This window comes from Eublepharis macularius, chromosome 2 (genome assembly GCF_028583425.1).
Source record: "Eublepharis macularius isolate TG4126 chromosome 2, MPM_Emac_v1.0, whole genome shotgun sequence".
Lineage (NCBI taxonomy): Eukaryota > Metazoa > Chordata > Lepidosauria > Squamata > Eublepharidae > Eublepharis > Eublepharis macularius.
The window spans coordinates 230,972,130-230,989,573 of NC_072791.1; the positions used below are offsets into that span (position 1 = coordinate 230,972,130).

Consider the following 17,444-nt stretch of genomic DNA (forward strand, 5'->3'; position numbering starts at 1 on the left):
ACCTTCACTTAACCTACATCATGGAAAGAGGTCACATATGTTGCCATGAGCCCATTACCAAATGCGCTCCCCCTTCATGTGGTCCCTGGCCCCAAGGAGGCCCGCCTAGCCTCGACTAGAGCTAGGGCCTTTTCGGTCCTTGCTCCCACCTGGTGGAAAGCTCTGTCTGCTGAAATCAGGTCCCGGCAGGACCTACTATCCTTCCGCTGGGCCTGTAAGACAGAGTTGTTCCGCCAGGTATATGGCTGAGGCTGGGCCTCCGCCGGCCTGAAAAAAGGGGAGTATAAAATCTTAACCCTCCCTGTGAAGGCTGTCCGCCATCCTGTTTTAAATGTGTATTAATACACTGTTGTTTTAATGTAGATGAATTTTTATTGTATTTTAATATGTTGTTATCTGCCCTGAGCCCGCTTGCGGGGAGGGCGAAATAGAAATTTTAAATAAATAAATAAAATGTGTATCCGTAGAGACATTTGGATGCTAAACTTGGATTCAGGACACTCACTCAGAACTGCAACCAATTTGGGAGAATTTAAGCTCAGTATCAGCGGAAAACCTTTGCCTGCTCCCACAGCCTGGCTAGCTTGGAAAACTGACATTACTCACCAAATAGGGGGAGCAAAACATGTGGCTTAAGAATCTTTACCTAGATAGTGTGCCAGTAAGGTCAAACGGCTTCTAATAAATTACAAAACAACTAGCTCTTTCTGATTAGAATTTATTTAGGGGAATATAGGGGTACAGAAACTGAAAGGTCCTTAAGCATAGGGACGATGAACTTACTGTCTTTAAATAGAATGCACATATGAAGAGTTAAGTGAGAGGAGAGAGACTGAGCCAAGCAGACAACCGAGTGAGAATTCTATGCTGGAGAACAGCCACAAGGAGAAGTGAAAGACGGGGTGGGGGTTAAGGAAGGGGAAAGGAGATTTAAAGAGAGAGAAGAAAAGTCCAATGAAAGAAGACGTTTACCTAGCTTCAGTCTGCTGAGCTGGGAAGAGTATGTTGCCGATTTCAACAACTCAGAATCTGAAATTAGGGGACATAGCGTTTCCAAAGGTCCCAGGAAAAAAAAGTAGAACAGCAAGGAGAGGGCGCATGTGTGGCAAGGAAACATCACAGAATCCCAAATAAGGAAAAGTGAAGTTGGCAACCTCTGTAGAAGCAGAGAGGAAGAGATCACCACCACACTTTGCCTGCAAAATCAAAAAGAGTCCAGTAGCACCTTTAAGACTAACCAATTTTATTTTATTGTAGCATAAGCTTTCGAGAATCAAGTTCTCTTCATCAGATGCCTGATCCGAACTGGTCAAATACAGAAGAGGAGGGGAGGGGAAAGAACAGGACATATATCACAAGAAGACAGAATGCAATTAGTGTGAAGGCAATCAAAACATTCCTTTGCTTGTAAATGTAAACATCTCCTTTTGGTGTGGAGTCAGTTTGCCGCAGTGAAGGTATACAATTCCTATGTAGTATAAGCCCTCGATAACCACAGCTCTCCCTGCCAGCTGCATCTGACAAAGAGAACTGTGGTCCCCGAAAGCCCACAGGCACTCAGGCTGAGATAATTGACAAACAAAGCCCACACCAGGCGTCTCTGGGCTCCCCCAGACCACGCCTCTGTAAAGGAAATCTGTTACCTGTGATAATGTGATAACCATTCATAGTCTCTATTCAGTCCCAGCTTGACAGAGTCAAATTTGCATATGAATTCCAATTCAGCAGCCTCCCGTTGGATTTTGTTTTTGAAGGGTTTCTGTTGAACCACAGCGACTTTTAAGTCTTTGGTGGAATGTCCTGGTAGATTGAAGTGTTCTCCCACTTATCTCCCAATTATCTCAGCCTGAGTGCCTGTGGGCTTTCGGGGACCACAGTTCTCTTTGTCAGATGCAGCTGGCAGGGAGAGCTGTGGTTATCGAGGGCTTATACTACATAGGAATTGTATACCTTCACTGCGGCAAACTGACTCCACACCAAAAGGAGATGTTTACATTTACAAGCAAAGGAATGTTTTGATTGCCTTCACACTAATTGCATTCTGTCTTCTTGTGATATATGTCCTGTTCTTTCCCCTCCCCTCCTCTTCTGTATTTGACCAGTTCGGATCAGGCATCTGATGAAGAGAACTTGATTCTCGAAAGCTTATGCTACAATAAAATAAAATTGGTTAGTCTTAAAGGTGCTACTGGACTCTTTTTGATTTTGCTACTACAGACTAACACGGCTAACTCCTCTGGACACTTTGCCTGCAACAGTTACAGGAGCAAGCACAAAAGAACCTCCAAGAAATTACTGCAAAATGCCGGAATTTGGGGAGAGTTCAGGATGGACATCTATGGGTTTCTTGACTCTGGCTGACTTAAAGAGGGGTCCCCCCAAGAGGGCAACAAAAAGTGTTCACACCCAGGCAGGGGAATATCCGGGATGGACAAATGGGACCAGCAAGGCAGAGACTTCACCCAGGCCTAACACAGGCCAGTAGGAGACATTCAGGCAAGGTCCGTATAGGTATTCAAGCTCACCTGGTGGCTTGACAGTAGTTATATTTTGCAATTACGAGCACTTGCATTTTCTGGCAAAATTACATTGATAGACTGAGGTGAGTGTCCAGCTATGCAAGCCCTCATGGTGATGGGTGGGCATGCTGATATCCCATCAGTGAATCAATCTCCCGCCAAGGTTTGGGCCATTCTTCTCTGAACCAATGCATTTCTTCCTCCTAAAATGGCTGCCAAGCTAAATTTAGCCAAGGTGTAGCCGGGGAAGGCAGTCCCCATCTAGGAAGGGGGTCCTTGGTATTACCTTGGAAGGTGGATTAATAGTGTAAATTAAGATTACTACTGTAAACAATAACTAGTTACTATTATTATCACTGCTGCTACTAATACTCACTTGGCCTGTGCCAATAGGGACGAGGCAGTCCAGGGTCAGGAAGGGAACGGGTGTGCCCCCCAATCAGCTGCATCTCTGAAAACAGCCTATCTACCTCTACTGAAGTTAGCCATTTTCAGCTGGAGGCAAAATCTTTCTTCCATCCATTTTGAGCATCCCAATATCCGCTGGAAAGGGTAGATTTTGACACCAGCACTGGTATGGCAGAAAGCTGCGTGACGGGTAGAGGAAGTTTCGGAAAGCTCAGCTTTCCATTTTACCACCAAAAAAGTAGGGGGTGACAAAGGTCACTGACCATCAAGAGATGTTGCTGCTTCCTCCTTTTGGTGCTTTTAGGGTACAATGATCATGACCTCACAGAGGAAGACAAAAGTGTAGGCCTAAGGAAACCTTCTCCTCACTTTCCTCTCTCAAACAGCATACAAATCAGCCTCTCCACTGAGGGATAAAGGCGGGCAATAGCTTTCCAGAGTTACCAGGAGTCCCTCTGCAACATGGTCCTGTGGCTTTGTGACCCCCAAGACATTACAGGCTTTTGTGCACACATGGCAATCAAATCCGGACATTAGTCTATTGTAAATCAATCACTAACTCAGGGCGGCTTTCCCCGGCCGCTCAAACAGGAGGTTATCCATCTGCTACTTAAAAAATCATCCCTAGACAAAAATGATGTGGCCAATTATCACCCAGTCTCTAATCTGCCCTTTCTGGGAAAATTAATTGAGAGAGCAGTAGCTGACCAACTCCAGATCTTCTTGGAAAACACTAGTGCCCTAGACCCTTTCCAGTCAGGCTTCAGACCAGAGCATGGGACAGAGACAGCACTAGTAATATTAGTGGATGATCTCTGCCTGAATACAGACAAAGGCCACGCCTCCTTATCTGCAGCCTTTGACACAGTAGACCATGCTATCCAGTTGAGGCATTTAGAAACAGAGGTGGGCATCAAAGGATGTGCCCTGGACTAGTTTAAATCATTTCTCTTGGAGCGGACTCAAAGGGTGGCTGTTGGAGACCAACTATCTCCAGAACGGGAACTATCTAGCGGGGTTCTGCTGGGCTCAATCTTATCTCCCATGTTATTCAACCTCTACGTAAAACCTTTAGGAGAACTCATTCACAGCTGTCATGTCTGAGCCCCATCCATGCCAATTTTGATTCTGTTCTGCTGAACATAGTGTATCTTGCTATAGCTCAGTATCACTTTGCTAGTGTCATAACTATTCTTTTCTCAGGCTTTCACAGGTGTTTATCTGTTGGACTGTTAACAGCTTCCAGTGTTTATGACCTTGTGCTCATTCCCAGACAGTGCTGTGTCTTGCTTCCTAGTAATGTGATATCACAAATATGTGAAACGTTCTCACACCAAGAGAGCGCGAAAGTATTATTTACGGTTGGGAGGGGGGAGAAAGGAGTAAACTAGAATGTTAAAAGAGAAGTTTCTCTCACATGATGCCATTCCTGTCAACTTCTACTCTTGCTGCTTAGATGTCTACCTTGCTTCTAAGTAGTCCTATGGACCTGTTTATGGAAATGATCTGATTTCTGAATAAAAGCCATTTTGACCAAGAACGTGTGTCTTGCTGCAGTGGTCCAGAGATCTATCTGCTGTATCCTGTCATCCATAGCCTGACAGCAGCAAGACCAAAGTGATCCTTGTTGGGAAAGCAGAGATCTTGAAGAACATTGTGCTCCCCACTTTTGAGGGAATTCATTTGACCCTTGCAGACTCGGTTAAGAGCCTAGGGGTTATACTGGATCCAGTGTTATTGCTAGAAAAACAAGTTAAGGCAGCTGCAAAAAATGCTTACTACAACCTCACTCTACCCTGGAAGATGCTTCTTATCTTGACACGGCTGACTTGCCCACTTGGATCCATGCCAAGGTAACATCAAGGCTTGACTATTGTAATGCATTATACATAGGTCTCCCATCTAAGCTAACTAGGAGGCTCCAATTAGTGCAAAATGCTGCAGCTCAACTGTTATCAGGAGCGAGCAGGAGCATGAACATCACTCCCATCCTAAAGTCACTCCATTGTCTACCCATCAGTTACCATGCTCAGTTCAAGGTATTAATTATTACATACAAAGCTCTTCATGGCTTTGGTCCGGCATACCTATGGGACCGCATCCCTCCCTATGTCCCTCCACGGCAGCTTCGCTCATCTGAACAGGGTCTCTTGCAGGTGCCAGGCTGCACACGGGCAAAGTCAGCAGCAGCTCATACACGGGCTTTCTCTGTGGTGGCCCCTATCCTGGTGAATGACCTGCCTGAGGAAGTCAGAAAAGCCCCCACTCTCCTGGCTTTACGTAAACGATGCAAAACCGAACTATTCAAAAAGGCTTTTTACTCAAATGGGAGGGCTGTATTGTAGGGATGGGGTCTCAGAAGCTTTGCTAATGCGTTAGGGACCATAGACTTCACCACTATGTTGCCTTGCATATTATCTGTTGCTTTGAATATGTACTCCTGTGTACTACCTGTGCTTTATGCTTTATGTTGTCTAACGTCAGTCCTAGAATTAATTATGTTCTGCTTCAGTATTTCTTCTACTTTGTATTGGATTCTTGCTAATGCTATGTCTTTTTAAACTTGTATCTATTTACCTTATGGTATTGTTTATGGAAATGTCCTTGATACTGTATTGAAATGTACTTGATACTGATTGTACTAATCTCATACTGTGTAATCCACCTTGAGTCTCAGTGAGAGAGGCAGACTATAAATGACATAAATAAAAATAAATTAATTAATTAAAACAAATTAAAACAGTTCCTTAACAACCCAGCAGTAGCAGCTATCTTGCTTCCACAGTTTCCATTGTTGATCATGCCATCTCAGGGACGATTCTGGCATGATGGGACCACTCCTTGCTCTGGATAAACTGCTAATGCTTGTAACGGGGAGCCATATGGGAGAGAGAGAGACGTGAACACTACTTCCTATACCACAGACAATGTATGTGTGTGTGTGTGTGTGTCTGGGGGCACTATATCAACATATGGAAGCAGCTAATATGAACTGCCTGGTATCTCGCCTGACAGCCAGTATGGTGTAGTAGTTAAGAGCGCGGGACTCTAATCTGGGGAGCCAGGTTTGATTCCCCACTCCTCCACTTGAAGCCAGAGGGTGACCTTGGGCTAGTCACAGCTCTTTGGAGCTCTCTCAGCCCCACCCACCTCACAGGATGTTTTGTTGTGGGGATAATGATAACAAACTGTGTAAACCGCTCTGAGCGGGCATTAAGTTTTCCTGAAGGGTGGTATATAAATCAAATGGTTTTGTTATTGTTGGTGTTGCTGTTGTTGTTGTATTGTATGTCACATTTTATTCTATAAGCTCCCTTATAGAATAAGGGCAGTATATAAATTGCATGTTATTGTTGTTGTTGTTGTTGTTGTTATTTCCCGAGGTCTAATAAGAATTTTCCTTCTTATTAGAATTTTCGTTACCTGTGCTGTGCTGGGCAGGCTGTTCCACCTGGGCTGAGCTTTTTCGGCTGCTCAGCCCCACCCCCCAGGCTGCCATGGCTTGAAATTGCTGTACATTCTATTGAGCGGATGGGGGGGCTCTGCTATTGAATTTGAATTGACTGCCAATTGTGACTGTTATGGCCAGGTTGTACTGCGCTATTGGGAGGAAGTAGGGTTGATTGTTTTATGTTTATTTTCCCTATCTTACCCGACTGTTGTCTTCTCCTCCCTATGATTGCTACTGTTATTGGGGTGGGTGGTTTGGGTAGTGGGAATTCCGTTCGTACTGCATGTCTGAATGACAGACTGCACTAGGTATAGCCCTTTACTGGATTGTTTAAACCTACTCTGATAGGAAGTTAGCGGAGAAGCTGGGAAATTAATAATTTAAAGGGGGGTGGGAAATTTAGAACTGAATTCTTAACATTACTGATAGCATTAATGTTATTAGGGATATAACTATTGTTTATATAGACTCAGGTTACTGTGCAATAGGTGTTGTGGGATTAGTGGCTGAGGGTGGCAGTCATTTGAATTGGTGGTCGATATGAGGTCAGGGATACCAGTGGTTATGGGATGAGGGAGGTATGGTGGTGCTGCTAGGTATTATAAGGGAAGAAGCCAGAGATACGGTTATGCTCAGGTTCCTTCCAACCTTTGCCCCATCCCAAGGGATGCTGGTAGTGGGGCTAGGACTCAGTGCCCTCTCCCGTCAGTGCTGCTGTGCAACGCCAGGCCCATTAATAACAAGACCACAACCCTTCAGCAATATTTTGCGATGGAAGAGGTGGACCTGTCGTGCATGACCGAGATCTGGGTACGGGAAGGTGAAACTGTCAGCCTGAAAGAGCTGCCCTCCCCCCCAGGTTTCTCGGTCCTTCACCAGTCACGGGACAGTGGCTGGGGGGGGGGTGAGGTGGCGGTGCTCATTCAAGAGTCTTTCTCCATCAGGCCGTTCCCCATGCCAAAGATTGCCAGCAATGATTGTGTGGGTCTCGTATGGGATGCTGAGGAGCATATAGCCATCTGTCTGGTGTACTGATCACCCACCGCACCAGCAGATGCTGTGCCTGGCCTGTTGAAGGCAGTGGCTGGCTGGGCCTTGGAGTACCCCAGGCTCCTGGGTCTTGGGGGACTTCAATGTCCATGCCGATGATGCTACCTTCTCACGGGCCATGGACCTGATAGCCTCCATGGCGGCATTAGGACTCTCCCAGTTTGTATCAATGCCCACACATCGAGTAGGACACATGCTGGATTTGATCTTTGGGGTGGGGATACAGGTGGATCTGGATGAACCTATAGCAGTGCCATGGCCAGACCACCTCATCCTGAGGGCTTGTCTGGGCACCGTGACCCCCCCCCCCAACTTGGGCAACGAGCTGATTTATGCTCTCCCAGAGTCAAATGGATCCAACTGAATTCCAGAACACTCTGCGGGATTCAATACCCCCTGGTGGCTCATTGGATGAGCTGATAGAGAACTGGAATGCCCATCTCTCTGAAGCTATCGATGAGATCTCTCCCCATCACTCTCTCCGCCCCCGAAGTAGAGTAGCTCCTTGGTATACTGATGAGCTACGACAAATGAAACGGGAGCTGAGACGGCTAGAGTGACTGTGGCAGCAACTCCGTGACGAAGTGACAAGAACATCTTATAGGACATTTATGAAGGCCTATGAGATGGCAGTGAAAGCTGCAAAGAGAGACTACTATGCAGCTTCCATTGCATCCGCTAGTTCTCGCCCAGCACAACTTTCCAGAGTGATTTGGTCTTTAACGTCCCTCACACATGGGACAAATAAAAATGTAAATTCGGTAATAAGCTGTAAGGCTTTTGGAGACTATTTTGCGGATAAGATCTTGTCACTCCGCCGGGATCTGTCCACCACGGTTGATGCAGTATGTGTACTGGAGGCCCCTTGGTCATCCTCAGGGTTCATATTAAATCAATCCAGGCCACTCTCCCAAGCGGAGGTAGGCAAGGTCCTGCATGCTGTGAAACCTACCACATGCCCATGGAACAGTGCCCATCATGGCTGGTGAAAACTGGCAGTGATGGGATTTGGGCACCATTAGCTGACATCGTTAATCTTTCTCTGAGTTCTGGGTTTTTTCCAGACTCACTGAAGGGGGCAGTGGTGCAGCCCTTATTAAAGAAACCATCACTGGAACCTGTTGATCCAGCCAATTACCGCCCAGTTTCAAATCTTCCGTTCCTGGGTAAGGTAATTGAGAGGGCAGTAGCAGAACAGCTGCAAGTATACCTGGATGATGCCTCTATCCTGGATCCATTCCAGTCCGGCTTCAGGCCTGGCCATGGTACAGAGACGGCTCTGGTTGCCTTCACAGATGATCTGTGGCGACACCTGGACCGGGGCGGGTTGGCACTGCTGATACTTTTAGATCTTAGAGCAGCATTCAACACAGTCGATCATAATCTTCTGACCCACTGCCTTGCCAATGTGGGGATTCGTGGAACAGCCTTGCAATGGCTGAACTCCTTCCTTCGCAATCAGGGACAGAGGGTGGCACTCGGGGAACAGATGTCTACTCGCCATTCTTTGGTATACGGCATCCCTCAGGGGGTGCTATTTAACATCTATACGCACCCCCTCGCCTGGTTAGCCCACAGCTTTGGGCTGGGTTGTCACCAGTATGCGGATGACACTCAGCTCTATCTGCTGATGGACAGCCAGTCTGATCTCGCTCTGGATTCCTTGGCCAAGGGTCTTGAGGCTGTGACAGTATGGTTACATCAGAGTCGCCTGAAATTGAATCCCCTGAAGACGGAGGTTCTGTGTCTGGGTCATGGGGCGATCGAGTTGGGGACCCAGCTCCCAGCCCTCGACGGGGTACAATTAAAACCTTCACCAATGGTGAGGAGCCTGGGTGTGACCTGGGATGCCACACTTTCAATGGAGGCCCAGGTCACAACCGTTGCCAGATCTGCCTTTTTTCATCTTCGACAGGCCAGGCAACTGGCGCCCTATCTTTCGCCCCAGGACCTAGCTACAGTAATCCATGCAATGGTCACCTCCAGGCTAGACTACTGCAACTGACTCTACGCTGGGCTGTCCTTGGGCCTGACCCGGAAGTTACAGCTGGTCCAAAATGCAGCGGCACGCATCCTCACCAGAACGCCAATCCGAGCACACATTCATCCTGTGCTGTGCCAGCTGCACTGGCTCCCAGTGGAGTTCCAGATCCGGTTCAAGGTATTAACCTTGGTGTTTAAGAGGCTTGGGGACCGCCTCTTCCATTATGTCCCCTGCAGGGTGTTGCGCTCTGCAGACAAGCAACTCCTGGTGGTCCCTGGCCCAAAGGACATCCATCTGGCCTTAACCAGGGCCCGGGCTTTTTCTGCCCTGGCCCTGGCCTGGTGGAACGCTCTCCTGCCGGAGATCTGGGCCCTGTGGGACCTGTTACAGTTTCGCAGGGCCTGTAAAATGGAGATGTTCCACCGGGCCTTTGGCTGAGTGCCAGCGGGTGTCCTTCTTCCATCTAAGACCACCACTTCTTCTGGGGCTACCCTCAGCCATCTGCTATGCCTGTATACGGACTCCGAATATTTGTTTAAATAGCCTGCTCGTGGACTATTTTAATGACTTTTTAAAAATTATTATTGATTTTATGTTTTTGTGACTTTTAATGTATTTTTTGAATGTTGTTAGCCACCCTGAGCCCATCTTTGGGGAGGGCGGGTTATAAATAAAATCAAATAAAATAAATAAATAATAAAACTCTATTTTCACAGCTATGTTACACAGCCTGATTTCTATAATAAATTTCAAAATAAAAGACTGCCATCATTATAAAATCTTGCAACATGCATTCTGTAACAATCAACATTAAATGCCATGGATCAGCATGCGTGCACACAACAAGACTCTCCCCCCCCCCCCACACCCTCTGCTCATTCTCGCTTGTTGCCCCTTCTGCATCTGAAACTCTTCCGCAAAACACACATGATGTGCACATGCTCTCTCTCTCTCTCTCACCTCTCCTTTTCAGTCTTCATTTCTCTATGCTTCTTTTCTAGTAACAGATTAACAGCAATGGATATTTTTGTTTCTATCAATTAGATCTCTAGCCACCAGCAGAATTTTGACTGTGAGGGCTAAACAAGTCTTTAGAATTTTGAATTTATAGAACAACATTGAGTAAAATAGCAACAAAAAACCTTGACAGTTTGCCTGCAATTCACCAAGTGCTAATATTTGGGGTGAATTACCATGACTCTTTAGTAAATGTCTTTTAAAAAATTAATCTACAAACGACATGGTGATGTGCACACAAACTGCATCCGTGTGTGGATTTGTTTTGCATCAACTAAGAGAAAGAGCAAAGAAATGAAAACGAAAGATAAAATGTCCATACCTGAAAGTGAACTTTGATTTCTGAGATGTCAGCACATCGCTGTGTGTAGCAAGATCCCAGTCTTCAGAGGATGAATACGTTGAATCCTAGAGAAATGTTAAAAATGTGTATTTTGATACTGTAATGGGGACCTAGAATAGTTGCCACTACTTATCTGAATCTCTTATTCCCCCCCCCCCAAAAAAAATAATCACCCAGGAACATCAGTCATCTAACAGTCAAGTAGCCCATCTCAATCTCTGAACCAATGAAACCCCAAACACACAGAAAACAGATCTTAACTCTCACCTTGAGATCAATATCCAATTTTATTCCATTTCTATGAAGGGATTTTAGCATTAAAAGGCTAAACAAGAGAAAAATCAACAGAGGCTTTTTGTAGAAGTCATTGGGCAGTGAGGTAAAATATAGCAACCTAGTAAGTAGTGCTCATCCCAACAAACATATATAACACTGATCCAGATGAATTAGCTGTGTTAGTCTATAGTTGCAAAATAGTAAAGAGTCCAGTAGTATCTTTAAGACTAACCAACTTTATTGTAGCACAGACTTTCGAGAACCACAGCTCTTTTGGTCACATGCATCTGACAGAGAGAGCTGTGGTTCTCAAAAGCTTATGCAACAATAAAGTTGGTTAGTCTTAAAGGTGCTACTGGACTCTTTACTATATATAACACAGCCACTCTTGTATCATCTATATTGGTTTCTAGGTTTGTTACTGGTCCTAATTCAACAATTTTTAAAGCACTGCATGGCTTGTGTCCCAAAGAACCTAATTAGAGCTGCCACCTAAATAAACCTGCTTGGAACATGAGATGTTCTAGGAGGTGTTATTTATTTATGTGTTTATTTATTTTATTTATAATCTGACTTTCTCACTGAGACACATGGTGTGAGATTAGTACAACCAGTATCAAGGACAAGGGCAGGAATTTCCATACAGTGTCAAGGAATCCATCCTCTCAGAAATATGGATACTGGCAATCCATGCAATAACTCAGCTGTCCCCCCTAAACTATGGAATTCCCTAGCACAAGAGATATGACTTGCATCATCCCTCCAGGCCTTCGAGCATCATTTTCAGACTTCGTGTGTTAAACTGGGAAGCCAGTTTGGTGTAGTGCACGGGAGCACGGGACTCTAATCTGGAGAGCCGGGTTTGATTCCCCACTCCTCCACTTGAAGCCAGCTGGGTGACCTTGGGTCAGCCACAGCTCTCTCAGAGCTCTCTCAGCCCCACCCACCTCACAGGGTGTTTTGTTGTGGGGATAATAACAACATACTTTGTAAACCGCTCTGAGTGGGCATTAAGTTGTCCTGAAGGGCGGTATATAAATCAAATGGTGTTGTTATTGTTGTTGCTGCTGTTGTTGTTGTATGTCACATTTTATTATATAAGCTCCCTTATTTTTCTTCCTTTAACAGAAAGGCAGCGTCAACATTTTCCAAAATAAATAAATAAAATTCTCACACACGCACTTTGTATTTATCTAATTTTATATTCTAAACAGTAGCTCCCAAATTACCCCATCTTTGTCCTCGCGCCTTGCTCACTGTTCTCTCGCTTCCTTACTGTCAAAAACCAGGTAAGATACTTGGAGCATGAATTTCTACTTTTCACTTATGCTGTTCTGTAAAACGTTTTGCTGAACGGTCTGATTGTTCCAACAGCACACTTATGCCTTTCAGGTATATTAATTTTAGGTACTGAAGAAATGACCTTTTTAGTGAAAGTCTTTGTTCACTGTCCGTCTTCTGTGCAGCCCCACATGGGACTGCGCCTGCGCAGGCCTGCCGACCGGATTTTTCTTTCTAGCAAACGTCCACTAGGGGGCGCACGTCCGACCCAATGCGCATGTGCGGCCGTTTCCCGCCCGAGCGACATTGGGCGACGTCGCCCCCTTTCCCCCCCATTTTCTTCTTTGCCGCCGACCGGTGAAGATCTAGCTGTCCGCTTTTCTGAGGAAACTTTTTCTGAGGAAACTTTTTCTGATCGTAAAGATGTCTGAGAAATCACTTTTTAAGCGCTGTTCCACCTGCTCCACGAAGATGACGAGGACGGACGGTCACTCCGTGTGCCTCGAGTGCCTGGGCGAAGGGCACATCGTCGGGAAATGTGAGCACTGCCAATGGTTCACCCCGAAGGCGAGTGCTGAGAGGGCGAATAGGCTGAACGCCCTGCTGTGGAGACGGGCGATGCGGGCGTCGGGGGCCCGGGGGGGCCGCCACCGGCTGGTGGGACAGTTGACACCCCCCCTGAGACGGAATCAATCCGAAGAGCCGCTTCCACTTCGCGTTCCCGCTCGCCGGATCGCCGACAAGCCCAACACTCGACCCCGGATCCGAAGGAGGCTGCGAGTTCCACGTCGGGTCGCAAGCACTCCACTCCGCAGTCGGATCCGACTCGGAAGCGGCGCTGTTCCAGGTCCCCATCGAGGTCGGAACCGACCGCCACATCGGCTCCAAAGGTGCCGAGGACTTCGTCAGCTCCGAACATTTCGGCTGGGTCGGTTCCCAAGCCATCGGATCTGACACCGACTCCGACGGCGTCGGCTCCGAAGCCCGCTGAATCGGTTCGCACTGGTCGTGTTCCGAAGGCAGGCCCTCGGTCGGATCCGAAGGTTTCGGATCCGTTGTCTATGTCACCGGCTCCGATTGATCGGAACCGACGCTCCGATCCAACTTCAGCCTCCAAGGGCGGAAAGAAGTCGAAGAAAAAATCTAAGCACCAGCAGTCGACGTCGGTTCAGACGGATGAAGTCCTCTGGGAGAAGCCCTCGACCCCGTCGCCACACCAGTCACCTCCGTTACACCACTCCACTGATGACGATGGTGACCTGCCCGACGCTCCGACTCGGGCTGCCAAGACGTGGCATGCCGATGATTATATGGGAAGGGAGGACCGGCCTTATCGCCTCCCTCGGAGTGGCTATGACAGAGAGGGCTCCCTGTATGCCAGCTCTCCATCATTTGGCAGGGAGTATTGGGGTGATACTCGTAGTGAGTTCTCCCACTATGGTTCTCCCAGGCGCGTCTCCCCTTACCAACGTGCGGAGCCTTATCAGTGCCCGAGTCCCAGCCCACCATCTGACCCCTCGCCAGATGACATCATTATTGGGACTGGTCGTGTGTCACCCTCTGAGGACTACCGGCTCTATTCTGAGCAGATGGTCAGAATGGCCCGTTCTCTCGACATCGAGATATCGGCTGTGGATCCTAAGCCAAAGGACAAGATTCTACAATATGTCCAGTCCGGTAACCCTCCAACTATCGCGTTCCCGTTCACCGGGGGTTTGGTGGAAATCATTCACGACATCTGTGAGAAACCGGCCTCAGTGTACCCTACGTCCCGCAAGCTGGAGGCCCTGTACAAGACGCGAGATGACGTTTGTGCGTACCTCTTTGCACATCCGCCTCCTTCTTCCCTCATTACGGAGGAAATGCAGACCCGCCAACGCCAGGGGTCTTATGCGGTGCCCATCCACAAGGAGAGTAGGAAGCTGGATTCCCTGGGCAAGAAGTTGTATTCCTCCGCTGCCCTGACGCTGAAAATCTCTAACTACTCGGCCATTATGGGGGCGTACCAAATATTCCTTTGGAACCGTATGGCGGCCTTCATGGAGAAACTGCCGGCAGACCAGAGGGTGTTGGCAAAGGTGATCCTCGATGAAGCCCTGAGGCTGTCTCGGCAACAAATAAACGCAGGCCGTGACACGGTTGATACCTCTGCGAGGGCGCTAGCTTCCTCCGTCGTCCTCCGCAGACACTCGTGGCTCCGCACGACTGCGTTGCCGGTCGAGACACGTAATAAGGTTGAGAATCTGCCCTTTGAGGGTCAATCCCTGTTCTCATCCAAGACGGATGACTACCTCTCCCAGAAACGAAAAGTTCGGCTGACAGCCCGTTCCTACGGAATTCTCCCGACCAGACCATCCAACGAAAATCGGTTCCAGTATCGCCCTTCACAGGGCTATCGTGGTTGGCAACAGCGATACCAGCCGTATCCTCGTTATGGGTCCTACAGGCAATTCCAGCCACCTGCAAATTCCTACCAACGCCGGAGGCCTAACTACCGCCCTCATCACGGTCCCCAAGCCCACGATGCCAAAGAGTCAGCAACGCAGCCAAAGCAGTTCTGACTAGAATTCGAACAGTCTGTCGTGTTTGGGAACAGATTGGTTCAGTTTGCCTCTGCATGGGCAGAAATTACATCCGATAGTTGGGTTCTTAACATCGTTAATGTTGGATATAAAATTCAGTTTGATGTTTACCCAGTGTTGTCTCTTCCTGACCGCTCAATGCAATCCTCTTCTCATAACTTACAGGCTGAGGTTGTAGCATTGCTAGAAAAGGGGGCTGTGCAGGAGGTGCTCCCTCAGGACCCCCCTTTAGGTTTTTACTCCAGGATGTTCCTGGTAGACAAGAAAGATGGAAGGGTACGACCCATCTTAGACCTACGGGAACTGAATAAATTCGTTCTCGTCAAGAGGTTCAGGATGCTTACCTTGAACACGGTCCTCCAGTTAATGCCCGAGGACATGTGGTTCGCTGTTCTGGACCTCAAGGATGCATATTTTCATATTGCCATCCATCCTGATCATTGGAAGTACCTTAGGTTTCTATGTAACAATAAGGCCTACCATTACCGAGTGCTTCCCTTTGGTCTCTCAACAGCCCCACGGGTTTTTTCTAAGTGTATGGCTGTGGTGGTGGCTTATTTGAGGGAACGGGGTTGTACCATCTATCCCTACCTTGACGATTGGCTTCTAGCCGCTCCCTCTGCTGATGCACTCATGGCCCAGATTAGTACAGTGATGCTCACCTGCTCCCGGTTAGGGCTTTTGGTCAATTTGCAAAAGTCTAACCTTACCCCATCCAGAAGAATACTGTTTATCGGTATGGAACTGGATGGTGCTGTAAACAGAGGTTTTCTGCCCAGGGAGCGTGCATTAAGAATTGGCAGGATGGTGAACCTTTTTTCCAAGTGCAGATTCCAATCCGTGACAGCGATTCAGAGGCTGCTGGGCCTCATGGCCTCTTCTACAGCTGTCACCCCTATGGCCCGGTTGCACATGCGACCTCTCCAGCTGTGGTTCCTGTCGGTTCATGATTTTGAACACGAGTCCCAGAATAAGCGATATTCCATCCCCAGAGGGATTATCCGTGCCTTACGATGGTGGCTTGATGACACTAACCTCCTTGGGGGTGTTGCATTTGGGTCCGTCCAAACCGAGATCACAATCTCGACTGATGCCTCCACGATAGGATGGGGAGCCCAGTGTGGAGCCCTTAGGGCACATGGGGTTTGGTCAGAGCAGGAACGGGAGGATCACATTAACCTGCTAGAATTGAGAGCGGTCCGTTATGCCCTTATCGCTTTCGCAGACACGCTGCAGCAGAAAGCAGTTCAGGTGCTCACAGACAATTGCACCACGATGTTCTACCTGAACAAGCAAGGGGGCACTACATCCAAGGCCCTCTGCGACGAGGCCGTTCGGATCTGGAACTGGGCCGTGGACAGAGGCGTGTTCATTCAGGCGGTCCATATTCCCGGCACCACCAATGTCATCGTGGACACGCTGAGTCGGATGCGATTCGACAGCTACGAATGGACCGTAGCAGACAATTACCTGAACGCCATCTTTTTGGACTGGGGGTTCCCAGACGTAGACCTCTTTGCGGCAGAGGCCAACAAGAAGGCCCCGCAATTCTGCTCCAGGGGAGGGCTAGGTCACCGCTCCCTAGGGGACGCGTTCCAGATACGCTGGACAGGGCACCTGTTTTATGCCTTCCCTCCGTTCCCACTGCTGTCTCGGGTCGTCAGCAAGATCCAGAGGGATGGGCCGCACTTAATTCTAGTGGCCCCCTTCTGGCCCAGACAAGCATGGTTCCAACATGTCATGCAGCTTTCGCAGGGGTTATATTATCGGTTCGCACTGAACCCGGACCTTCTGTCCGACAAGGGAGTTTGGTATCACGACCTACCCAAACTCAACCTCACTGCTTGGCACATTCGGGGACGGAGGGGATGTCTGACAGGGTAGCTGAAATTTTGCTGAATGCCCGTAGGGACACCACTCGCAGGTCATACGCAGCTAAATGGAAGCGTTTTGAGGCCTGGGCTGCTGACAACGAAGTTAATGTTTGGGATTGCCAGTTGTCTTCTGTGTTTGAGTTCCTCCTGTCCCTAAAGGACAGAGGACTCTCTAATTCCTCTATTAAAGTTTATTTGGCTGCCATTTCAGCCTTCCACCCTAAAATAGATGGGAAGACGGTGTTCTCCCACAGTTTGTCGAAGTCTTTTTTGAAAGGGTTGTACAATATGTTTCCACAGGTCAAGGAAATTGTTCCCCAATGGTCACTACAAGTAGTATTGGCGGGGCTTATGAAATCACCTTTTGAACCACTGGCCACCTGTGAATTGAAATGGTTATTCTGTAAGGTGGCCTTTTTGATAGCCATTACGTCTGCCCGTAGGGTTAGCGAGTTGGCTGCACTGAGGTGGGACCCTCCCTTTTTGAAGGTCCATTAGAATAAGGTGGTGCTGAGACCTGACCTTCGTTTTAGACCCAAAGTGTCCACGCAATTTCACACCTCACAGGACATTGTCCTACCTATCTTTTTTCCTGACCCTTCTGATAACTCTGAAAGGGCCTTACATTCTTTGGATGTGAGAAGGGCTATTTTATTTTA

At 47.9% G+C, this 17,444-nt stretch overlaps 1 protein-coding gene across 4 annotated transcripts in view; it reads right to left on the bottom strand.

Moving 5' to 3' along the window:
• Positions 1-17,444, bottom strand: part of PARD3B (par-3 family cell polarity regulator beta) — a 946,974-nt gene that overhangs the window by 618,760 nt on the left and 310,770 nt on the right. For all 4 annotated transcript variants that reach the window (XM_054971073.1, XM_054971072.1, XM_054971071.1 and 1 more), the window contains exon 5: positions 10,752-10,837. In XM_054971073.1, coding sequence (XP_054827048.1) covers positions 10,752-10,837 — 86 coding nt within the window. The remainder of the gene's footprint in view (positions 1-10,751; positions 10,838-17,444) is intronic.